Source organism: Brienomyrus brachyistius, unplaced genomic scaffold, assembly GCF_023856365.1.
Source record: "Brienomyrus brachyistius isolate T26 unplaced genomic scaffold, BBRACH_0.4 scaffold54, whole genome shotgun sequence".
Lineage (NCBI taxonomy): Eukaryota > Metazoa > Chordata > Actinopteri > Osteoglossiformes > Mormyridae > Brienomyrus > Brienomyrus brachyistius.
In genome coordinates this window covers 918,325-929,473 of record NW_026042329.1, presented here as the reverse complement: position 1 = coordinate 929,473, position 11,149 = coordinate 918,325, and the positions used below count along the sequence as shown (strand labels likewise).

At 46.8% G+C, this 11,149-nt stretch overlaps 1 protein-coding gene across 3 annotated transcripts in view; it reads right to left on the bottom strand.

Annotated features, from left to right (window-relative positions):
• The window catches only part of myom1b (myomesin 1b), a 38,440-nt gene that overhangs the window by 16,196 nt on the left and 11,095 nt on the right, over window positions 1-11,149 (bottom strand). For all 3 annotated transcript variants that reach the window (XM_049000876.1, XM_049000877.1, XM_049000875.1), the window contains 9 exons: window positions 10,835-10,879; window positions 9,191-9,352; window positions 8,606-8,767; window positions 7,324-7,465; window positions 6,715-6,971; window positions 6,207-6,331; window positions 5,458-5,641; window positions 4,935-5,109; window positions 4,162-4,283 (listed from right to left, as the gene is read on the bottom strand). In XM_049000876.1, coding sequence (XP_048856833.1) covers window positions 4,162-4,283; window positions 4,935-5,109; window positions 5,458-5,641; window positions 6,207-6,331; window positions 6,715-6,971; window positions 7,324-7,465; window positions 8,606-8,767; window positions 9,191-9,352; window positions 10,835-10,879 — 1,374 coding nt within the window. The remainder of the gene's footprint in view (window positions 1-4,161; window positions 4,284-4,934; window positions 5,110-5,457; window positions 5,642-6,206; window positions 6,332-6,714; window positions 6,972-7,323; window positions 7,466-8,605; window positions 8,768-9,190; window positions 9,353-10,834; window positions 10,880-11,149) is intronic.

Here is an 11,149-nt window from a genome sequence, read left to right as displayed (position 1 = left end):
CACGACAATCTGGGGCTGTCAGGAATAATGTTGAATGTTCTAAGTTTCATGTCAGTACACTGTATATTTCTTACCTTAAATAAATCATTCTAGACCTTTGGGATCTTCAGGCTAAACCTGTCAATGTAAAGCCCTGAAGCTGCATGCATGGTTGCCACCGCATTTCAGCAGGTTCCTCATCAGATCTTTGGGAACCATGACACCAAGTGTATAGTCATTTTTTAGGTATCACTATTTAACACGAATTACAGTAGTGTGGCCTTTGATTAGCTGGTCCAACAGCTTGGCCAGGGGTATATAACAGGACATTGAGGCATAAGGTCATCTCTTTTGATTCACTCTAAAGCGGCAGTCAGTGGCTATGTTTGCATGGAACCCCCAAGGTTTGAGAGCCCCCTGTTGGCCACAGACAGTCACTACACTCGGGGGGGGGGGGGGGCAGTGACTTTGTGAATGGGGCCCCAGATACAACAAACCCGCCCCTGGTGGCAGTCTTCACCCCAACCCCGGCAAACAGTCATAAAGTCTTGGTAACAAGGGAAAATATGGGAAGACGTAAGTCCCATGAAAATGTAACCAGCAAGTGCACAGCCTTCCATTACGCAGTACATACAACGCTCCAATACACATCTGGAAAGAGCCTGTCCTTCAGATGAAGTGCTGAGAAAACAGTGCTAGAAACAAAGAAATGAATTTATGTGTCTTGCGACGTGTTTAATGGCCAGTGGTGTTTTCATTGGGCCGGTGTGTGACTGTGGGTTAGGCGTCTGTCCAAAAATTTTCCGGTTTAAATTTTGTACTTGGCAGGGCAATGATATTACTGTTGAAGCAAAGCTTTAACCCAAAAAGGTGCCCCAGAGGTGACAGAAAAGTGGCTGATCCTGTGCTCAGACCCCAAGCTTCACTATTTCTCATAGAAGCGTAAGTTCCTGTCTTTCCAAACTTTTAAAATGGCAGTTAAATCTGGGTGGTTTAAGCCAGTGCTTGACATAGCAGAGGCTGTTCCTGGCCACAGAACTCCGCTCCCACCCTGAGGTTCACCAAATGATCATGATCTTGCATAAAGACTCATATTGCACAAGCAGTTGGCTGACTAGACCTAACTAATCTATCCACTGCTGGCATTTAGCTTTGGGAAGAGAGACTGACAAGAAATATTGTTGTCCACTTTTAAAAAGGACAATTATCATCAAAATGGAGAAAAAAAAGATGGGGTGAAAAAAAAAGATGGGGGGGGAAAAAAGATGAGAAAAGGAAAAAACAAAAATGAAAAAGGAACAAATGGCAAAAAATGGAAAACGTATCACTGAAAAACATTATCCAGTTTATACAAATCTCACCTGCTGGGTCATTGCTTGATTGCTCTCCCCTGGTCGTGGCTGAAGTGCCTACAGAGGACTTACGTGTCCACTGGGGCACTGCCGGCCCACTGAGCTCCAGGACCGCGGGCGCACTGCTGGTTTGGGCCTCCTTACTTACTACAGGCCCTACTGACTGAGAGCTAGGAGTCCCGGCCAGGCCTGCAGACTCAGTGAGCTGTTTTAGCAGCGTGCCGGGGGGGTGCCAGGTGGCCGCATGCTGGCTAGCCTGGCGGGGTGCGTGCACCGTTAATCCACCTGTGTTACCCCCACGAGGTACTCCGCCCCCTACAGGAATTAGCAGGGAACAGCAGAAAGAGAGGTAAACTCATTTAGACAGGAGTCGAGGTTACAGCACACATAAGTTGATGTTCATTTATTCATTTTTGGCCAGCATGGAAAAAATTAAGATGGTCGTGCAACACTTGGGTGGAGCAGCATGCGAGCGGCTTAGTGACAGAGGACCTCCTAGGTCTGCGATAGTGCCAGTACACTGGTAACGAGGTGCTAACGACAGGATTGAAATGGAAACAATTCATCAACTAGAAGAGGAACACATGACGTCAGTCTGCATCATTGACCGGAATCAAAGTACTGGGAGAGTATTGGCTGTCTCCAAAATAAGTGTCTCAGCTTCCCACAATGCCCTGCAGTAATATTTACATTTGATAGAGCAGAAGGAGGTTTCGAGATCCTTCTTTATTGACTTTGATGGGGAGTTGCTCCCCCGAATACTCTGGGGCTAGAGTTTCCAAGAGGACACTGGGTTTGCATGCCCAATGTGGCAAGGGTTTGTGTCCCCTTGGATAAGGAAAGGAGAATGTGGTCCCCTACAGAGTCCAGAGATGGTAGCATAGTGGTACTGCAAATTGTGAAATTTGGAGTGTTGAGTACCACAATTAGGAGGGTTTGGGTACCTCTCATCGATGTTGACCAGGGGTTGGTCCCCCTAATACTCTGGGGCTAGCTTCCCCCAGATTTGGGGCCCACTGTGGCAGGGGTTCATGTCCCCTTGCATGAGGACCATGACCAGTGAGGATGGTCCCGCACAGTGACCAGAGAGGGTGGTCTCCCACAGTAACCAGAGAGTGTGGTCTCCCACAGTGACCAGAGAGGGTAGTCTAAAGTACCTTACTGAGAATGTGGGTGGTTAAATTCCCAAGTTTTTGGTTGCATTTTATTTTATTTTGTTTTATTATTTGTTTTAAAACTGATTCCATTTTTTGTGCTTATTGTTATGCTTGTTTTAATTCCTTTCTTTTTAATGGCTGTAACACACTTTGTAAACCCTCTGGTTAAAACAGTACTATATAAATAAAGATTAGTTAAACCCCTGAAAAGCAGAATATATTCAAAAATGTTACATTTGAGGCAGTCGTGTGAGGTGAGGGTCTCACAGTAGACTGGTATGTTCAAATTCCAAGTCAATACTATTGTTCACTCTTGAAAACTACCTGTTTTCCATCCATCCATCCATCCATTTTCCAAACCGCTTATCCTATTGGGTCGCGGGGGGTCCGGAGCCTATCCCAGAAGCAATGGGCACGAGGCAGGGAACAACCCAGGATGGGGGGCCAGCCCATCGCAGGGCACACTCACACACCATTCACTCACACATTCACACCTATGGGCAATTTAGCGACTCCAATTAGCCTCAGCATGTTTTTGGACTGTGGGGGGAAACCGGAGTACCCGGAGGAAACCCCACGACGACATGGGGAGAACATGCAAACTCCGCACACATGTGACCCAGGCAGAGACTTGAACCCGGGTCCCAGAGGTGTGAGGCAACAGTGCTAACCACTGCACCACCATGCCGCCCCACTACCTGTTTTAAATAACATTAATACTATTTATTGATTAAAATGTATTCATTTGCCTTAAAGGCTTAGATTAAAACACCATGCCAGGTTCAGTAGTCAGTAATTTGTTAGATGGGTTCTTTCTGTAGTAAGGAATTACTTTAAAGTCCTTGTTTCTACAAGGATGCATGTTAGCAATTCCATATTAATGAGGAATTAGCATCCCATAATAACAAGGAAAGGGTGAGAGAGAGATAAAGGAAGGAGGACGGAGTACCTTTCAGACTGAGAGGTGGGACGAAAATATGCTCCGAGGAGTGGTAGTGCAGTAAGGGTGGGTGTGTGACCATGCTGGGTCACATGAGTCCAAAGCAGCAGAAGTGTACGAGGTCTTCACGGATGTGAAGGAGTGCAAGGCGAACGAGTGCTGGAAGCGCTGGGTGTCGCGTTGTGCGATGGAGTGGTGGGTGAGGTGGGTGAACGCGATTTGGACTTGTTACTATGGCGCAGAATGACTTGGGTGGGACTCGTGAGAGAATGAATGGATAAGGGGACACTGACGCCACGCAGAGCGGCAAACAGGAAGTCGGTGAAGAGAAGGCAAGCAGCAGCAGAGTATGAGTGACTCAAGGACAAGCAACATCAAGATGGAGGCCAATCAACAACATATAATACACATTGAGTACTGACTGAGTACTCATTAATACTTGTTAAATACAACAGTACTTGGTAATACTAAGTACAACATTAGACCTTTTTTCCTGCAACTGAAAATATCTCGACTCCCATGAAGTAAAAAGCAATTGTCTAGCTTGTCTTTTTTTCAATTATTTGTACCGTTAAGGAACCCAAAGGGAAGTACATGGAAGTGAAAATAGCCGACAGTCAACACAATATCTGCATTTCAAATCATAAAGCTCTTTCTGGACTGGAAGCCATACATATGGCAGCATACCCCTCGACCTGCTGTCACGCTAATTCTGTACGCCGCCTGCACTCACCGATGGCAGCTTTGACTTCGATGGCTTCGGATTCCTGCGAGAACCCGCTGAGCCCGGCGGCATTCAGAGCCCGCACCCTGAATGTATAGCTGTCTCCCGTGGTGAGGCCATGGCACACGAACCTGCGGGCGACCCACAGAAAAGCTGTCAGCGAGATGGGAATCCCAGCTGTCCTGTCACAAAAACCTTGCTATGGAAACAGTTGCTTGGTTTCCTGACGTGGCCTTTATACGTTAACCCAGTGTTTCTCAATCCAGTCCTCAGAGTCCCCGAGACAGTCCACATTTTTTCTTTGTTCCAATTCCAAACACACCTGTACCAGTTATCCGATGTTCTAAGAGGAAACAGAAACACTGTATGCACTGTCTGGGGTCTCTGAGGACTGTGCTAACTGCTTCAATATTAGTTTAAATACTAGAACTCGTGGCCATAGGTGGAAATTAGCGGGAGAACATTTTAAAATGAATTTGAGGAAGCACTTCTTTACACAGCGTATAGTTAGAGTATGGAATAGTCTTCCTGTTAGTGTAGTGCAAGCTAAAACCCTGGGGTACTTTAAATCAGAGCTAGATAATATTTTAACAACTCTGAGCTATTAGTTGAGTTCTCCCCAAATAAGCATGATGGGCGGAATGGCCTCGTCTCGTTTGTAAATTTCTTATGTGCTAAAAAAGGGGGACTTGTTAACATTCAGAAATACTTAAGCCAGTCACACTCCAGACAGGGCAGAGTGAGAACAGCAGCGAGCCCACCCTCCACAGCATTCAGTATACCTAGTGCCTTTCACTGGCTTGTTGTTGCACGGCTCCCAAGCATCCTTGCCAGCCACAGTGGCCTCGATGTAGTAGCCCACCAGCTCCTTGGCATCCTTGGACGCCTCCCAGGAAACCACTACCGACGTATCTGTGTTCCTTGTGGGCACCACGCGACCCGGAGATGAGGGGATGTCTGGAGGATTCAGGAATGTCAAATGCTCTTGCTGCCTCAGAACAGATGGGTTGACAACTTAGAGATGAAGGGAGCAGTTTGTTCCTCCCAAATGCAATAGCTGTATTCTGTCATGTCATAGTGTCATATGACAAGAATAAATGTGATTCTTAGAAATCTCACAATTTTTGCATAATCCTAAGGATCCTATACCACTCTCTGTCCCACTGGTTAGAAGGTAGCATCTGAGGGATGGACATAGACTTAAACTATACATTTCTTGGTTCAAGATTCAAAACAACAGGTAGTTTTCAGCTAGTCTCACCCAGGAACTAGGTGAGACTATTAATGAAACTTGAAGGAACTCACCCAGCTTATCACCAACCACGGTGGCCTCGGTGGGTTCAGATGGCTCCCCGACTCCGGCTGAGTTGGAGCAGCGAACACGGAAGCGGTAGGACTTGCCCTCCGAGAGGTCAAAGAGGGCGAAGCGGGGAGACTTGACCGGGATATCAGTATTGACCCTCTGCCAACTTTCTGTGCCAGCCACACACTGAAACACACGAAGTGGAGCAGTTCCAGCACGTAGCACGTTTGGCCATGGTGAGCTAATGCGAATATGTCATGACCACACAACAGGAAAACTGGCCACACCCACAGACCTTGACAGGAGAACAGGCCACACCCACAAAGCTTGACAAGGGGACTAACCACACCCACAGACCTTGACAGGAGAACAGGCCACACTCACAAAACCTGACAAGAGGACTGACCACACCCACAGACCTTGACAGGAGAACAGGCCACTCCTACAAAGCTTGACAAGGGGACTGACCACACCGACAGACCTTGACAGGAGAACAGGCCACACCCACAAAGCTTGACAAGGGGACTGACCACACCCATAGACCTTGACAGGAGAACAGGCCACACCCACAAAGCTTGACAAGGGGACTGACCACACCCACAATGCTCAGCAAAAGAACTGAATTAGTGGATTTCTGCCTCCTCATACAGGCTTAACACCTATCCCCTATTCTTTCCTCTTGACCATTACCCGGAATTTCCATTTGAGATGTTACTCATTAATGGGAACATGAGAACAGATGGTCTCTTACCTTTTCCACATAGTACATTATGCCCTCATGCCCTCTCTGTCCAGGAGGCTTCCAGCTCAAGACCACGTAGTTCTTAGTAGCCTCATTTACAACCAAATCCTGGGGTTTCCCTGGCACCACACCCTCTGAAGGGATAAAGTTGGACCGTTCATATTGGGTTCACAGTCCTTCAGCATGGGATTTTTATTCCTGATTCCACAATGTTTTTGCGTTAAACTCCTTACACACCATTTCTTGGATTGTAGAAAGTGATGATGCTCAGTAGGATTAAGTATCTGGTTGCTACTGAACCCCCAAAGGATTTTGTTCCATACATACTAGAATTTTTAAGAATTTTTACCATTTGCGGTTTTTCCCCATTTTAACTTTTATAGTGCAGTTATGTTTGTCTGTGATGCTGTCATTGATTTGATCACCTTGTTGCCAATGCTTCGATATATAAAGCAACAGTATATAACCTGTGAGGTAAATTAAATATGATTGGCAGTAACAGGCTTGTACTTCATACCTACAGGCTCTTCCTCTGTGACAATGATCTGTCCAGTCCAAGGAGCCGTGGTATGACCCTTCATACGGGCGCGGTCGGCAGGATCCATGGCGGCAATGGGCTCCGAGGCCCGGGACGGGTGACTCATGCCCGACTTGTTGACGGCGCGTACCCGGAAGACGTAGGAGCGCCCCTCCACCAGGCCCGTCACAGGGAACCGGGCAAATTTTACCGGAGTGTCATTACACTGGATCCAGTGAGTGGTGCCCACCTCACATCTATGACGAATGAACAGAGCATACGTTTGCTTTGAAGGGCTTCCATTCACGATCTTTGTGGGAGACCTTTTCATCTGTTTGTAACATTGGCAATTCCTGTTCCTTCTTACCGTATACCAACCAAGAGGAAGATCTTGCATTTTTGCCAGTCATCGTATTTTATAATTTTGTATTTGGCCACAGGGTGGCAAATCATTTATTACTCACATCAATTAAATATAGCCTCGGGAAGATCCAGTAGTCTTGCTATAACAAGACTGTACCGTTAACCATCACGCCACCTGCTGTTCTACTGGCTTCAATCCGTTTCCTTTCTGGTTGGAACCTGGCAGATGCGACGTCTGGGGCTGACCTGTCTACGAAGTAGCCGAGAATGGGGCTCCCCCCATCCACAGCTGGCTGTTTCCATGTCACTATGACGTAATCCTTGTTGGCATCCTGACACAGCACGTCCAGGGGGGCTGTGGGGGCTCCTTGGAGCTCGGCATCCGCGTCTAACACACACACAAACACACACGGGCGGAATTAAGATCCTAGCTGTAACCACACACCGTATTACACTACAGGATGTTAGGTTCTCGTAGTGCTTTACGGTAACGCTAAACATCGAGTGACCTCTGTAGACAGAATTAGAAGCGGCCTCGCAGCCTCAGAGCGAAACCCAACCTCTCGAAGACGTGGCAGCCAGACGACGATGAAATCAAGCCAAGTGTCAATCAGGTGTCATGACCAAACCACAGCCTTCACAGCCATTTTTAACCTTTACACATAGGGTAATGAACCCAGCTGGGAGTGTTTGCTTTAGCACTTCGATCGCGCCAAAAATGACGATGGCACCCAGTGGCTTTTGGAGTATTCCAGACTGTTGTTTCTGAACGCTTTGCCATTTCTGACATTAATAATAAGTTCCGAATCTTGTGTCATTACAGCCCAGCCACAGCGGAAATGACCGCAATAGTCAAAGGATTCCAGGTTTAATTAAAGGCTATTAACCAGCTGGTAACACAAACGACGAAGTGACAGGCCAACAAATGACATAGATACTTTCTGTACAGTAGAAGTACTTTAATTTAAATAAGTAGAATTCTTTTTAATATGGTGGAATGATAGCTGAGTGATCTCACAATCTCAGGGTTGACAGTGCAGGTCCTGCCCTGCCTGCTGTTATTCTTCTCAAGAATTATCCTATTTTCCTCTCTCCGTTTAAAACCATTTCATGTTGACATCTGCAAATGGCCCATAATGCAACATAATGCTGTCTATGATGTCCTTTGCCTTGTATTCACATAAATGCCTTTGCACTCTTCAAAGCAATGTTTTGTAATTTATACAAAGTTTCCTATTAATGAAGCTCTATTTTTTTGTTTCCATCCAGAAAACTCCCACATTTTGTGACTATTTTTTATATATAAAACTATGGATTAAGTAGCAATACTTCACTAATTACAACACAACTAATGAAACCAGTATTAGGACAGAATGGCAATGGAAACCCCGTGATGGGCGGGATTACTGTCAGCTATCTCATGTTTAGCTGACTCTCCATTGGTCGCCGTCATCAAACGACAGGAAGTTTCAGGGTGAACCATTAGCTTCACTTCCTGTGCTAGCACCATGTGGGTGGGGCTCCTCACCTCTGACAAACACGTAGGCTGAGTGGGTCTCGTAGCCAGACTTGGTGGAGACCCGCAGGGTGTACAGGCCCTCGTCCTCCTTGTTCAGGTGCGTGAGGGTGAGGGTGGCGCGATTCCCACTCCAGTGCATGTGCGCCCACTTGGACGGCTCCAGCAGGACGCCTGTGACCACAAGGGGGTGACAGAGAGACCGACCTCGGTCAACCGGCCGCACGCGCAGACATCAACCGGCATCCCCAGTGCAAGACAGCACTGATGCTAATCTGCGATGAGGCGTATCTGTAAAAATAACTAGTGCTAACGTTCAGTACTTCATAAAACTATAGCGTTAAAAACTATTTAAACAATGGACTGCATCCGATGTTAAACCAAGCATTTACGTAGGTTTACAAAAACGTGTTAACAGGCCCGCATGATATTTTATCATGTGCTAAGTAAAAATAATCCAAGACCATGTGAACTCATTAACAGTCCTTCCAACATCTCTACTGCTGCGTCATTCTGATTCGTCATGCTTGTCTTCACGGGAGGCGGGTGGATTTAAGGGCCCTGATGGGCTCTCCAGATGGCCCCCTCTCCACTTACCATCCCGGTACCACTGCACTTCAGGCTGGTAGCGCTGGATTGTGGGATTGATGATGACAGTGCAGCCCAGGCTCATGGTCTCGCCCTCACGGCCAAACGACACGTCGAACGTCTCCACGATGTGCGTCTCAAAGGTGACGCCGTACTCAGAGCAGAAGCCGGCTGGGGTGGGGCGACGGGGGGGGAGGTGCCGATCGAGGATCAAGGAGAAAGGGACAAGGGTTTTGGTGCTGACTGGGGGAGTTTAACCCAACAGCCATAAGATTATTCATTACCCTTGAGGGACGCCAATGTGGGAGGGGCTCAGAGACGGATTGGTGCAGTCAGCATGCAAGTCATGATTCCAGCTCATCACCCCCCCCCCCCCCCCCCCCCCCAGGCACACCAACACGGAAGCGTGAAAGACTGTGGAAGTCAGAAAATTGAGACAGACTTAAATAAACTGCAGACACCTTAAGGTAGGAGAACTTTCCCGTATATTAGGTCTGTTTGAACAGGGATTCCCCGCATGCAAAGGAAAAGATCCCCCCCTCCTTCACAAATCAGCATCCATTTTTATACCTTTTCTGCGGGTGACATCCCTACATGAATGTTCCTCATCGGCTCGCCTCTTTCTTCCTCGTTAGCTCCATTCTTATCTGTCTGGTTACCTTGTCAAGGTTCCTGGAACAGGGCCCTTCAATCCTGTCCTTAAAACTGCAAGGGCCTGACCTGCTCACATATCTATGTTCATATAGTATTGCATGTTCAATAAATGTGAGAAAGGGAATAAAGATTTCAAAGGAATAAAAGCTGATGTAAAAATGTCCTTTTACATAAGTATTGATTATTATACCATAGCTGCTGTTAAAAGTACGTTTTACATATAAGCATAGTGAAGCAAGAGTTAATTTAGTATCACTATGTTCATATACATATCAAACAGAAGTCTAAATGAATATGATGTATATCAGCATAATGAAGATTTACATCTAGATTCAGTCACCCTATCAGCTAGGAAAGCTAGAGCGCCAATCAAAATCAGCTCATTTACTGACTGCAGCTTCCCTGACCTCATAACTGGACACCGCTCATGTGACCCACCACACAGCACACTGTGTGCAAACAAAACACTGACTGCAATCCCAGCATACTCTCAGTCCCATTGATGTTACAGGGGCATCAAGCTTCTTTAAATTGTATCATCCAATCACATTTTTTTAACGTTCGGTAGAACCCATTTTCCAAACCGCTTATCCTACTGGATCGCGGGGGGTCCGGAGCCTATCCCGGAAGCAATGAGCACGAGGCAGGGAACAACCTTGGATGGGGGGGCCAGCCCATCTCAGGGCACACTCACACACCTACGGGCAATTTAGCAACTCCAATTAGCCTCAGCGTGTCTTTGGACTGTGGGGGGAAACCGGAGTACCCGGAGGAAACCCCACGACGACATGAGGAGAACATGCAAACTCCACACACATGTGACCCAGGCAGAGACTCGAACCCGGGTCCCAGAGGTGTGAGGCAACAGTGCTAACCACTGCACCACCATGCCGCCCCGCAGCAGAACCCAATTGTACTAAACATTAAGGGTGCTAATGTTAATTCGATAATGTAACATTCATTCATATGTCAAACAGGAGAGTTCACACAAATACTCACGCTGTCTAGGAGCTGGGAGAGACTCATCTATTTCTCCTTTGAACCCTAAGAACAAAAGCAAAACCATTAAACTGCACACATTATGCAGCAATAGTGAGATGATCATGTGAGTATTACCAAGACATGCATTGTGCTCTTTAGATTGTGCACTAGGCAAAGGCAAAGGCCAGAACGGCCAAACAAAGCTTTGGGACAGAGTAGGGATGTGTAGTACCATAACAATCCTCAGAATCTGCTCACCTGTCAAGATCTGGCCATTTCAGAAGAAGGATATACATTTAGGTCAATCGTAATCTTCCTATGACCTATATTGAA